Source organism: Myotis daubentonii, chromosome 15 (genome assembly GCF_963259705.1).
Source record: "Myotis daubentonii chromosome 15, mMyoDau2.1, whole genome shotgun sequence".
Taxonomy (NCBI): Eukaryota; Metazoa; Chordata; class Mammalia; order Chiroptera; family Vespertilionidae; genus Myotis; species Myotis daubentonii.
In genome coordinates this window covers 20020229-20034725 of record NC_081854.1, presented here as the reverse complement: position 1 = coordinate 20034725, position 14497 = coordinate 20020229, and the positions used below count along the sequence as shown (strand labels likewise).

The 14497-nt window shown below is 51.2% G+C and overlaps 1 protein-coding gene across 1 annotated transcript; it reads right to left on the bottom strand.

Moving 5' to 3' along the window:
- Nucleotides 1–1417: 1417 nt before the first annotated feature.
- BLVRB (biliverdin reductase B) lies at nt 1418–14030 on the bottom strand. Its single transcript, XM_059666519.1, has 5 exons — nt 13831–14030; nt 7402–7566; nt 7176–7265; nt 5746–5874; nt 1418–1693 (listed from the first exon to the last, which is right to left on the bottom strand). The coding sequence occupies exons 1-5, from the start codon at nt 13907–13909 to the stop codon at nt 1536–1538; spliced, it is 621 nt and encodes a 206-aa protein (XP_059522502.1). The 5' UTR covers nt 13910–14030; the 3' UTR covers nt 1418–1535.
- Between the last annotated feature and the right edge of the window lie 467 nt (nt 14031–14497).

The following is a 14497-nucleotide window of genomic DNA, read 5'->3' as shown; positions in this document are numbered from 1 at the left end:
TTTCCTCTTCCTGGAAGCCCTCCCTGACGCTCCAGGGTGGATTGATTCTCACAGTATCCTGTTTTCCCCATTGAAACCCTCATCCTTTCCCTGGACTGTGGACTCACTCCCTGAGGATAGGTACCAAGGTTATCTTGCTCACCAACTGTATGGTCACAGCAACACCTAGCAGAGGGCTGGACACAAGCAGGCATCCAGTGAAAGTTTGTTAAATGCCCAGACAATGTGGCAGAATGAAATAGAGGGCAGGAATGCAGAGTGCCAGTGCCCAGAAAGTTTGAACAAGTAGTGCACTCCCTTCCCCCCCCACCCCCCCACATTTTCACCAAGAGGAGGGGAGGCAGTTTCCCCTAGGCTACCCCAGACCAGTTCTCTCTGGTTGGAATTTGACAACCAAGTCATCCTGCTGTTTGCAGACGCAGTAAGACGAATGGATTTTGTGAGTGATGGAGGTGGGGGTGAGGTGTTGCGTGGGAGCTGGGAAGAGGTTGGAGGTAGGAAGAGAGGAGCAGCTCTCACTCGGGCCTGGGAAAGGTGTCACTGGGGGATAAAGGCAGGGACAGTAGACTCCATGGGGACATGATTAAGAAGGGACAACTGTTCCCCCTCCCGCCTCCCAAACCTGCCCCTCCTCCAGGATCCTCATCTCAGGGAGGCCCCATGGTAACCTGGTCCCCAGGGTACAGCCCTGTGTCGTCCAGGTTGCCACCTTTCCCTCCCTCATGGCCGGTCCACTCAGGCTCTGCCCACTCTCTTCCCCTCAAGGTTTCTGCCTGGTCCCCCTGGGCTCCCAGCTTCCACTCTTGTCCCCCTCCCACCCACCTTCACACAGTAGCCAAGGGAAGCTTTATAAAGCCCAAACCTGACTGTTCCCTCTCCCTACTTCTCCCCTGTTCCAGTCCTTGCATAAAACCTCAGGATATAGCTTAAACTTTTTACAATGACTCTGCACAATTTAGCAGCCACGGAACAGCCTGTTGGGCTGCCTGCTCCTCACCGCTGAGGAAAGTATTATTAACTGTAGCTCCTCGTCTGCTCACCAGCCTCCTTCCCTTTGCTCATGTGGCTCCTTCTGCCCAGAAGCCGTCACGCCTTAGGACCTTCCGGCTCATTCTTACCAAACCGGGTTTCAGGCAGGACCTCCCCTCTTCAACAGAGCCCCCAAGTTAGGTCACGTATCCCCTCTGGGTTCCCACAGCCCACTGTGCTTCCTCCCTCAGAGCCCTGGCCACTGTGGGCTGTCACTTCAGACTGAGATATGTGAAAGCAAAGCTCACAGCTATCTTGGTCACCACCGGGTCCTCACAGTCCCCACTAGGTCCCCACAGAGGGCCGGGTGCAGAACAGTAAACTGCAACTGAGGAAATGAAGGAATACCCAGAGAATCTTACACACACGGCAGACAGAGACCCTGAGATACCCAAAGCCAGCGTTGGAACTTCTAGCATAACCTGAAGCTCTTGGCTCAAGCTTTATTGCTGCCTTCCTTGGTTCCACATTCTCCAGGATGCTGTCCTCTGGACAGGGACAGAGCCCTAGTCATACTGGTGGGAAGGGTAGGTTCTGTGCCCATCATACTCGTCAGTGGTGAGGCAGCGCAGCATGAAGTGGCCTAGGTCATGTTTGGAGATGACCCTTGAGGGTCCCCTTCCATCCAGGGTCACTGTGTAGGCCCCGGTCAGTGGCTGGTCCCCTGCAAAATAAAGATGAGGGGCAAGTAAAGATGTTCTTTCTCGGTTCCCCAACATGTGATCACTACAATGGTGGCCCCAGGGGGCCTACAGTGTGCCCAGCCACAATGGTATTAAGAGCCATGTTATGTGAAACCCTTCTCACGTGCAGAGCACTAATCTATACCCTTTATTTAATTAATCTGACAAATTCTGATGACCTATTATGTGTCAGGTGCTGGGTCCCCAGCAAGGGACAAAATAGAAATTCCTGCTGTCAGCATGTAGACACTTGCTAGCTAAAGACAACTAATAAGAAAGTACAATACACAGTATGTTAGATGGGGAGAAATACAGCAGAGAATGGGCTAGGAACTATTTATTAATTCTATTTTATAAATGGGGACATTGAATCTTGGAGAGAGAAAGTCACTTTCAAGTGGCAAAGGCTAGATTTTCCCTGGGTGTCCCCATCTGGATGCTTTCCTATCTCTGGACCCCTCGGGAAGGGCTGAGTGACATGGCCCAGGCACGGGACTGTGTTTTATAGGCAGTGGAAAAACACATTTCTCTGACTTTGTGAATATGGAGTCAGTGTCCTGATACCAGGGGTACAACTAGGTCTTTCTGAGACATGGAGACAGCAGACAGGCATGACCTGGCACTTACAGGGCATCTAGTGGCTGCATTATAATAATTTTTTAAAAATACATATTTATTGATTTCAGAGAGGAAGGGAAAGGGAGAGAAAGAGAGAGAAACATCAATGATGAGAAAGAATCGTCAATTGTCTGCCTCCTGGACACCCCACACTGGGGATGGAGCCCACAACCCGGGCATGTGCCCTGATCTGGAATCAAACGTGATCTCCTGGATCAGTGTAAATGCTCAGCCCCTGAGCCAAGCCGGCCAGGCTGCCCCAGCATGCTTCAGTTTCGTTCTCACTGAAGAGCTACACCCTGTCTTGGCTTCCTCACCCTGTGTATATTTCTAGTGGAACCCTGAATAAGTTCCTGCTGCCTTGTGGTTTGTTGCGGACAGACCACGACTGCAGTAATGGCCCCAGAGAAGTCCAGTCCTGGCTGAGGTGCCGGCTGATCCTGACCTTCACAGTGTTCCTGCAGTGTGTCTGCGTGGCCATGGCTTACCTGTGCTTCACCAGTGAGTTGCAGCAGGTCAGTATAACGCATGTGGACTCACGGCAGCTGTCAGCACCCTCATGTTAACTGCCTCTCCTTTGCCTCTCTACTTGCTCCTTTTTGAAAACTTTATAGTGAATGTTTCCTTTCGCTGCCTGAGAGATGTTTTGGTTTTATTTCTGTTGCATTTGTGTGTTGATCATAGTGAGACTATAAAGGACTAGCATTCTGCCTAAGTCTGTAATGCAGTGGTTATAAGCTGAGCTCACATTTTACTGCTCATCCTAAAATAATTGAAAATAAAACTGCCATTCTATGCCTGTGGATGGTTCAGGTACAAATCCGGGTGCATTTGACAGAGAGAAAAACAAAAACAAAAAACAGTGCCATTTTAATTCGTGTATTTCTCAACTATATAAAACATTTGGAACTATTAATGCAAAATTGATAAAAAATAAACCAACTCAACTTCTTACCTTCTTATATATATTTTGACTAATTGTATATTATCAAAAACTATGAGTTGGAAGGAACTTTGAACACCCACATTTTATCGATGAGATTAGAGACCAGGATGGGTTACAGAAAATGATTGTCAGAGACTAATGCCTGGGTGCTGGAAGCCGATCCACCGTTGCTGCTTGACGCAGTCGCTGCAGGGATGTTTCAAGGGACCTGGCGTATATGGCATACTGTTCTTCATATGTTTGCTCTCACTTTTAACGCTATGTGTTTTAAACAGGACCACCTCTCTGAGAAAGGTTGTTTTCCCAGGTCAATAATTTTTTAAAAAAACCAACCAAACACCTGCCAGTGACCAACTTAATTTAGGGATCAAAGGCAGCATACCAGTACAGGGACAACCTGGAATCATGTGCACTAAGAAACACACACCCTTACCCTCATGGCATTCCTACCAAAAATGTTTAATTTGCATCTGTGAGAACATAACCAGAAATCCAGAACATGGGGCATTTAAAAAGACACCAGGCCTGGTTCATGTTACAAGAAACATTAAAAAAAAAAAAAAAGATACGAAGGACTGTTTCACATTTAAGAGAACATAGCAACTAATCACAACGAGTGAGCCTCAATTGGACCCTGGTTTGGGGGTGGGGGGAGTTTAGAAGATATTTTTTGACAATTGGGGAAATTTGAATATGACATAGATACTAAATGGTATGATAGAGTTCATGTTAATTTTCTTGAGTTGCAGACATTGGTCAACTTTGAAAAGTACTCTGTTTTAAAATAACTTTTAGGCATGATCTCTCTGAGTACTTACTTTAAACCTAGCAGGTCAAGAAGTAATATGAGCCCTGTCTACAGATGAGGAATCTGAGACTCAGAGGCCAAGGGCTGGAGTTTTCACCCAGATTCTCCACTAGGCAGCTTCTCCGCTTATTCAAAGCTCAGGACCTTGGTCTCTATAGGGTCCTGATACAATCCCTTAATTGAATCTAAACACCGAACCTTACTTGACCCTCTAGGGCAGCGGTTCTCAACCTGTGGGTCACGACCCCTTTGGGGGTCGAACAACCCTTTCACAGGGGTCGCCTAAGACCATCGGAAAACACATCTATAATTACATATTGTTTTTGTGATTAATCGCTATGCTTTAATTATGTTCAATTTGTAACAATGAAAATACATCCTGCATATCAGATATTTACATTACCATTCATAACAGGAGCAAAATTACAGTTATGAAGTAGCAACGAAAATCATTTTATGGTTGGGGGTCACCACAACATGAGGAACTGTATTAAAGGGTCGCGGCATGAGGAAGGTTGAGAACCACTGCTCTAGGGTATGTCATCCCTCACTCCTGTCGGGGCCCCAGAAAGCAGAGCGTGAAGCAGAACTATTCCTCCAGGTCAGGCCTTTGGGTCTTTTCATTGCTGTTCCCTTATCCCAGTCCTCTCTCCCTCAGTGCATGAAGCCACCTCCTTAGAGAGCCTACGCTTCCTAAACGGCCACCATTACTACTCCCTTCACTGTGTTTGTTTCTTCCCTCACTGTAGCACTGCCCGCCAGTAATATACAGCTCTTATGTGGCCTGAGAGAGACATTTTGAGCCTAAAGCAACTGGAAGGCAGCTGTGATCCCCTGCGGGGTTTTATCTCCCCCACTAGAAATGTAAGCCTCATGAGAGGAGAGGCTCTATTGCCAGTGCTCATCATGGTGGCCAGGGCCACAGTTCAAGTGCCAGAGGTATCCGTTGAACGAATGGCTCTCTCCCCGTGTCTGGCTCTGTCTCTCAGTGTGGACTCCAGACCCGGTAGGGGCAAGAGGGCACAGGTGCAGCTTACTGGTTCCCTCCACAACACCATCATGAGAGGAGGTTCCCCTGTATTAGTTCACCCAACAAATGTTTACTGAGCATCTACTATATGCCAGGTCCTGATCTAGGCACTAGGAACACAGCTGTGATCTAACCAAGACAAGATCCGTTCCTCCAAACAGTGGACACCCTAGTGAGGGAGACACACAATAAGTAAGAAATGATGGCCTGTAGTGAATATAAGCCCCCTTCCTTTGAATCTGGGCCTGTCCTAGGAACTTGCTTCCAATAAACAGAATGTGGCGGGAGCAGCACTGAGATCTGACTTTAGGGGAGGCTGCATACGGGTTGCATGAACCACCAGCGTGTCTGGGAGGAAGCTTTCCTGCAACTGAGCAACCTCAGGTGTGAGCCTCCCTGAGCCTAGTCAGCTCTGGGTACTGAGTCATAATAAACGAGAATGGTTTGTTCAACAGAGATAACCGAAAAATGTGTTAGAAAGGAGGATAAAACAAGCAGGAAAGAGGACAGGAAGTGTGGAGGGGAAGGTTTGCAATTTGAGGCGAGCCAGGCAAGGCCTGGTAGATGTCCCCAGAGGACAGGAGGGGGCAGGCTGGTGGCGGCGTTGCTGCTGGGTCCTGGCCCCACTCACCTATGTGGGGCGGCATCACGGCCACGTACTTCAGACCCGAATCCTGCAGCACCTTGTGCATCCGGATGTGGTCATCGGTCACATCCTGTAGTCTTGGGGGCACCTTGGCTGGGTCCCATAGCAGGAAGGCTGGGAGGACACAGGGTAGGGTCAGCTAAGGCAGGACAGCCTGGCCAGGCCCGCAGCCTGCCAGTTTTGTGTCAGGACAAAACCCCGCAGGGGCTCGCCGCTGCCTTCCAGTTGCTTCAGGCTCAAAATGTCTCTCTCATAGGCCACATAAGAGCTGACCGCTTCCCACCCCACCTGCATCTGTCTGCTGTCCTCCCTGCCTCTGCCCTCACAATCTGTTCCCCGAATGCAGCCAGAAGGGGCCTGTGAACGCCCGGAGGGGTTGGAGCTCATCCATGGCTCCATCTCACTCAGGGTAAATGCCAATGCCCATCAGGGCTCACAAGGCCCCGTCAGCCCTCTGACCTCACCACTCTCCCCTTCACCAGCTCTGCTGAAGCCACACTCTGGCCTCATAGCCTTCACAACCGGGCCGATCCCTCCGCCCAGAGTCCGCTGTCTTACCATGCAGCCCTCCCTCACGTCACTTCCCTTTCTGGGAGGCACTGGGGTGAGGGAAGTGGCTGGTGGAGACAAGGCAGCCAGGTCTCACACACCAGCTCTGCAGCCACAGGCTGTGTGAACTTGGTGAGCCGGGGGCCTCCACTCCCTTAGCGACAAGGGAGACAACAGCCTCTGCTTACTGAGTACCCGCTATGTGCCACCACGAGGGCACTCAGAAGAGTTTTGTGAGGATGAAGTGGCATTCATCTCTAAGGCACTCACATGGTGCCTGGCACACAAGTGCTCAATAAAAGCTACCTGTTAGCATTAACTGCTCCTGGTACGTACCCTGCAGCCTTCAGTTTGGATTCTTTGGGGCAACTGCTTTTTTAATGCCCATCTCCCCATAAATGGAGAGCTCTGTGAAGGTAGAGATGTGGTCTGTGTATCCACAGCTCTGTCACTTCCCCTAACACCCTCCTTAACCTCACCTCAGACTGTGTTAGTGCCTCCTCTGGGCTCCCCGCTATCCTGGCCTTGACCTCTCTGCCTGGGCCCCCATCCTGGGTCTGACTTCTCTGCTTTGGCTGCCTCCCCCCAGTCGCGACCTTGACAGTTGTGGCCTGTCACTATTTGATGACTGCTCTGTTTACCACTTCCCTGTCATCTGTGAGATACATGAGTGTAAGGCCCAGGGCTGTTTTGGTCACCACTATGTCCCTGGCATCTCGCAGCAAGGTTCAGGCACACAACTGGTGCTCAATAAATGCACAGTAGCTTGGGATGGCTCCAATGCCACCTTGCAAAGGCCTTCGGGCTGCCATTTACTCCCCTCTCCCCCCACCCTTCAGCCCCATCCCTGTGACCCCACCACCCACCCGAGGTGCAGGCCACGACCTTGTCCACACCATGGGCCTTCATGGCCGCCACAATGTTCTGGGCACCCTCGGACATCACTGTGGTAGGACCTTAGAGGGGACAGAGAGTGGCTGTCACTGGTGGGTGGCGGTGGCGGTGGGGGTGGCAGAGGTGGGGCAGGGGGTGGGGGTGGTGCTGGGGGCCGAGGTGCAGGTGGGGGCCGTGGGCAGAGGGGGGGCCGAGTACTGAGGTCATTGCCGGTGCCCAACAGCACGATGACAGCGTCCTGCCCAGCCACAGTCTTGTCCACGTCGGCTGCCTGCCGAACATCGCCCACTACCACGTGGGCTGGCTGGGGCCCCTCCGAAGGCAACCTGGAGGAGTCCCGCACCAGCACTGTCACCTCATAACCTGCGGGCAAAGAAGGGCAGAGAGGCAGGTCAGTAGGCTCTCGGGCTGGCACTCCTGGGCTCCTGGAGGATACCATGAACCCTCCAATGCATCCTTCTGGTCCCCTGTTCTGAGGCAGGGGCCGCCAAACATTTTTGCTGGCATACCGACAGTTGATATTGAGGTAGTTGTTAAAATTGGGCCATTCCTTCATGCTGGTTCATAAATAACCTGCACTGATGCCTCCAACGGCCTCCCTAAGCCCCCCCAGACTTCTCCACCCTCTGGCAACTGAAGAGTTAATGACTGGCATCACACTGGCATCCATAGTCCTGGAAGAAACTGAGGCACAGAGGAAGACATGAGTTGCCCAAAGGGTGCCCAGTGCTGGGATTGGTCCCCCAGGCCTTATTTCTGCAGGGCCAGGCCCTGCCTTAGTGGTCATTAAAGATTTTGAACATTGCCTTGGTATGCTTCCTCCCAAAAGAATTTTTGATAACTCGTGTCTCCCTTCCCCACATACAAACCCATTTTAAAGTTCACAACATAATTATCCTTTTTTAAACAATGACAAAGGATGTTTTGTGTTTGAGTGTATTGCAAATGGTGATATCTATCTAATCTAATAAAAGAGAAACATGCAAATTGTGTACCTCGGCTACATCTACAAACCACGCCCACCAGCCAATCAGGAGAAAATATGCAAATTAACCCAAATAAGATGGCGGCAGTCACAGAGCTGGAGTGAGCAGGAGGCTTGGGTTGCCCCTGGCAATGGAGGAAGCCAAGCTTCCTGCCTGCCCTGCCGGCCCTGAGCTCCGCTCAAGGCTACAAAATTTCAATTATAGAAGATAAATAAATCCCAGATACCTGCTTCAAGGCCCCGGCCGTGGCCAGCCTAAAAACAGCCCTCAGCCCCTCACCCAGGCTGGCCAGGCACCCCAGCGGGGACCCCCACCCTGAAGGGACTGTGGGCAGCCTGAAAACGACCCTCAGCCCCTCACCCAGGCTGGCTACACCCCCATGGGGTGAAGGTCCCCACTGGGGGGCTTGGCCAGCCTGCAAAAAGCCATCAGCCCCTCACCAATGCTGGCCAGGCACCCCAGTGGGAATCTCCACGCTGAAGGGGTATGGCCAACCTGAAAACAGCCCTCAGCCCCTCACCCGGGCTGGCCAGGCACCCCAGCGGGACTCCACCCTGATCCAGGATACCCTTCAGGGCAAACCAGCTGGCCCCCACCCGTGCACCAGGCCTCTATCCTATATAATAAAAGGGTAATATGCAAATTAACCCTAATAGCAGAAGGACTGGGAATGACTGGTCACTATGACACACACTGACCACCAGGGGGCAGACGCTCAATGCAGGAGCTGCCCTCTGGTGGTCAGTGCGCTCCCACAGGGGGAGCTCTGCTCAGCCACAAGCCAGGCTGATGGCTGCCAGCACAGCGGTGGTGGTGGGAGCCTCTCCCGTCTCCTCAGCAGCGCTAAGGATGTCCGACTGTAGCTTAGGCCTGCTCCCCACTGGCAAGTAGGCATCACCCGAGGGCTCCCGGGCTGCCAGAGGGATGTCTGACTGCCATCTTAGGCCCGCTCCCCCGGGGAGCGGGACTAAGCCTGCAGGTGGACATCCTCCAAGGGGTCCCAGACTGCAAGAGGGCACAGGCCGGGCTGAGGGATGGCCCCCCCCCCCGAGTGCACAAATTTTTGTGCACTGGGCCTCTAGTATCACTATAAAAGGCTAATATGCAAATTGTCACCTGGGGAGTTTAATGGGGAGACCAGGAGTTTGATTGCTTGCTATGACATGTGCTGACTACCAGGGGGAAGTGTGGAATGAAGGAAGGCCCCAATCAGCCCTGATTGCCAGCCAGGCCTAGGGACCCTACCTGTGCACGAATTTCATGCACCGGGCCTCTAGTAAAAAAATAAAATGATTAATGGTGGGCTCTGTTATGGACTGATATGTTCCCCCAAAATTCACATGTATTAGAATATATGTATAAAAGAATTCCTAGGTCCTGGCCGTTGTGACCTAGTGGTTGGGCTGCATCCCATGCACTGAGAGAAGTTGCAGGCTGATTCCTAGTCAGGGTATGTGTCTGGGTTTCAGGCTGCATCCCCAGTGGGGGATGTGCAGGATACAGCAGATCAGTGTTTCTCTCTCTCCCTCTCCCTTCCTCTGGCTCTAAACAAAAACACTTTTAAAATATATTTTTACTGATTTCAGAGAGGAAAGGAGAGGGAGAGAGAGACAGAAACAAACATCAGTGATGAAAGAGAATCAATGATTGGCTGCCTCCTGCATGCCCCACACTGGGGATTGAGCCTGCAACCTGGGCATGTGTCCTGACCGGGAATCGAACCATGACCTCCTAGTTTATAAGTCGACGCTCAACCACTGGGCCATGCCAGCTGGACTGAATTGTATATTTTAAAAGGGTGAATTGTATGGTGTGTGAATTGTATCTTAATAAAAATACAAAACTAAAACTATGCCAGCTGGTGTGGCTCAGTGGTTGAGCATGGACCCATGAACCAAGAGGTTAACAGTTCAATTCTGGGTCAGGGCATATGGTTGGGTTTTGGGCCCGATCTCCAGTAGGGAACATGCAGGAAGCAGCCAATCATCAATGTTTCTATCTCTCTATCCCTCTCCCTTCCTCTCTAAAATCAATAAAAACATATTTTTAAAAAATCACATAATCTCATTCATAAAGAACAAAATAAACTGATGAACAAAATAGATCCAGAGACATAGAAACATGGAACAGACTATCGAGTCTCAGAGGGAAGGTGGAGGTAGGTGGATGAGAAGAGATTAACCAAAGAACTCATATGGACACAGACAAGGCCTGGGGCGGGGGACGAGCTAGAAGGCGTAAATTGTGGGGGGAAGGGGACATCTGTAATACTTTCAACTATAAAGATAAATTTTTAAAAAATGCAAAACTAAAACAAATAAAAAGTTGAGGAGAGTGCCTGGCATAGGAATGAGTGCTATATGGGTGCTGGCTGTTACTATGCCTTTTTTCCCTTACAATGGCTGTTAATCATCTCACAATGTTATTTCCTGGCCTGGTGTAACCCTCCCAGGCTCTCCTGACCCCTGTCACGCCTTCTCCAATCCATATTCCACATGGCAGCCAGATAGAGCCTTCCACAGAAGTGCCCCCCCCCCCCCCCCGCCCCCGCTCATATCACTCCTGTGATACCCGGGCCCTCAGATAAAGTCATCATGGCTGCCTTTACGGCCCCCTCAGGGTCTGGCCTGTCTCCTCTCCACCCTGTGCTGGGGCCACTGTCCTCTTCAACCACTGCATGTCTTTCAGTTCCTCAAACCCATGATGCTGCCTCCTGGCCTTTGCAAGCGCTGTCCCCCCCCGCCTGGAACACCCTTCACCCTCTCTCCACAGGCCCCACCAGCCCGTGTGCTTCCTCTTTCACGGCCCTACTTATGCTGACCTGGAGTAAACCAAGGGTCCCATGGGTCCACAGACTGTGCCATATTTGCCACCACCTCCCTGACTTTTTATAAACACAAAAGCACAGGCTTTGCTGCCCCCAAGACCGGGGTTCAAACTCTAATTCTGCCACTTACTGGCTGAGGAATGTCGGGAAACCCCGTTTAGTCTTCTCTAGAAGAGAAGATCGTCAACTCCGTAAGGTATAGGGATGTCTACTCACTATGCTGTGTGCCTGAAACTAATATTATACGTCCACTGTCACTGGAAAATGAATACATTTTTTTAAAGAAAAGAAAGTGAAGACCACAATCCCCAGTGTCCCCATCCCATGTGACCACCTGTCATAAGGGAAGGACACAGAACCTGTGCTGCCCTCACATGCATCTGGGGGGAGCAAGGGCTTTTGCGTGCCAAGGTGGGCATTGCTTAACTGCCACGGGATTGGTTAAGACAGATCAGGGTAAACTGTGGGTATTTTGGGGGGAAGAACAAGGTCTCACAGACAGTGAGAACTTTGACATGATCTTAGCACGAGGGTGCCCATCAATGCTACATTATTGGTGATTAGTGACGTTTGAGAAGTGCTGTGCTAAGCTCTTTCCACAGATAAATGTGGGTTTTCCTCCCAACATTTTTAACACAACCAACATTTACCAGTAAATTTAAATATAAGTTAGTGGCTACCATACCATACCAAACAGTATGAGTTTAGAATTCACAGATTTTACCCTTTACAAAGAATGGATTTGTAAGATATTTCCCAACCTTTTTTTAAAAAAACCTCTTTAGTTTTCTGTTTTTTATTTTGAAATAAAGTCAGACCTATACAAAAGCTGCAAGACCTAGATTTTCATATTGCTTTTACTTTACCCTTCTCTATGTCTGTGTGCATATATGTATATACAATATACTTATACATAATTATATATATGTGCATATAAATATATTTAGTGTACATAACATATATATAGTGTTTTCCTAACTAGTTGAGAATAAGTTTCAGAGATAATACCACTTTTAAGCTTTTTTTTTAATCTCAAACCTCAATACAAAATATATTTCACAGCCTAATCCTGTATATACAAACCCATAAAACCAATATTTAACATGTGATACATTCAGATACTGTTGTAACCAACTGCATATATGTAGAACTCACTATGACCCACAGTTTGAAAAGCACCAGACTGCAACAACCTTACAAGGTAGGTATTATTATAATGCCTTTGCAGGATAGGGAAATGGAGGCCATTTTAGGTAACTGGGCCAGGATCATACAGCCATGATTTAAGTTCATTCAGTTAAGGAATGCTTATTGAGCACCAACTATGTGCTGGACATGGTTCTATCTAGGCACTTACCATATATTATATTATTTAATCATCACAGACCCCAGGGCAAATGCTACTAGTTTCATCCCCACTTAACAAATACCTAGGTGGGACAAGGCATTTGACCATACAGGTGGTTAAGTGGCAGAGTTGGGGTTTGAATGTGGGCAGGCTAGCACCAGAGTCCAGGCCTGTTAAGAGCTCAGCCCCACAGAATCACTGGGTTAATAAAAACCAAGTTCATTCAACAGCAAGGCTCTGAGCTGTACAGGGTCTTGTCAGAGCCTCGATGAGAAGGCAAGGCGTCCCAAGCCCCAGCTCTCAATTCCCCATGATTGTTGACCAGCAGGGTGGATGAGCAGACTTCAGTGGAATTCAGGATTAAGGAAAAGGCAGTAACACGGGAACCAAATCCTCTGGGTGACTCAGCACTTCTACCCTCCCCCCCTTTAATTATTTTTCCCTATTGACTCAGCACTTCTTTACTTCTCCTCTTACTTCCTCCCCCACAATTGTTTATCAGCAAATTTGTCTCTCCGATCCCACAAGTCAAGATCCAAACTAGGGGGGAGAGCAGTGGGCCAAGGAGGGCTGGACTAGGAGACAGCAGAGAATGGGATCCTGGTGGCCTCCACCCTTTTGGGACACCCAGATAGTCAGTATCTTCAGAGTCACCAAGACCTGCAAGGGTGGGGCTCTATATCTGGAAGTCTCAGGCCCAGCTGGGTGTTGGTGACGTCTGGACAGTGGGAGCACAAGGCTGCCCAACTATGCCCTTTCCTGGGGCCACTCTAAATATTCAGCCTCACTGACTTTTTGGGGTCCCCAAGTCTTCACCCATGTTTCTGTGACCCTCTCTCCACTAGATGGTCTCAGCAACCCACACCTGCCCCCCAGCCTTTCCAACCTCCAGTCTTGGTGTCTATGCCAAGAACCAGTGGGCTTTTGGTGGTTATAAGCATGGGCTGGGTTCAAATCCCAGCACTGTCACTCTCCAGCTGTATGACATTGGGCAAGACACTCTCCTGGCCTCAGTTTTCTAATCTGTGAGGTAAGGTGATACTAGATCCCACCCCACATTTAGTGCTGTGAGGATTTAACACGTGTGAAGAGAGGGAGGTGTGGGAGGCAAGCGTGGCCAGGCTTAGTAAGCCCTCTCTGGGTGTGCTCACCACCACCACCACCACCACCACCACCACCACCACCACCACCACCACCACCACCACCACCACCGTAACAGCACAAGTCATAAGCGCCTGTATTCAAACTTGTCACGAGTCCCCCAGCCTCCCAGGGCCCATTCCTACTCCTTGAACGCATAAAACTGGATCCCATAGCGTCCCCCATTCTAACACGGTGCCCTCTGGGTCCTCACACCCCAAGGCACTGATGGCCCGCCCCAACCTCGGCCAGACCCACGATGTCCCTTCCTAGCGCTCTGCCCGTGCACCCCGAGATATCGCCCACCCGCCCGCCCCAGCTCATGCCTGCTTGCACCGCCTGCGCCAGCGTGGTGAGCCCGGTCCTGCCGGTGGCGCCGAAGATGGCAATCTTCTTTACCGACATGCTGCGAGGTCGTGCGGGTGGGAGTCTGCGGAGCCTCGGAACGCGCGGGAACTGACCGGCTGCCGGGCCGCCCTCTGCGCCCTTCTCCAGCGGGAGGGGCGGGCGCTACGGCCCCGAGGACCACGCCTCCGCCCGCCCCCGGCTGCCCGCTCGGGCCAAGGGGCGGGGCCAACGGGCCGCCCCTCCAGCCAGAGTGGGCGGGGCCGAGCCGGCTGCGCTCCGCCCGCCGCCGCACTGCCCCTCCGCCCGCCTCTCAGGCTGGGAGGTGCGGCCACACCTGCTCCACACGAAACTGCGGGCCCGGTGCCCCGCCTCCGCGCTCCGGACCTCGGGGTGGGGCGGGGCCAGGGCGGGCCACGCCCACGGGACCTCGGCGCTCACGCCCCCCCTCCCGGGGCCTGGAGGTGGGCTGGGACTCACTGCGCCCGGGCCTCCATGGGGGAGAGTGAGGGAGGCGGTGTGTGTGCGCGGGTTGGACACCAGCTGCGAGTCTTTGTGTCGGTGACTGTGACTGTGAGTCACCCCGAAGGGGAGCATGGCTGTGTGACACCCTTAACCACTCTCTGTGTGTAACTCCGCGTGCAGCGG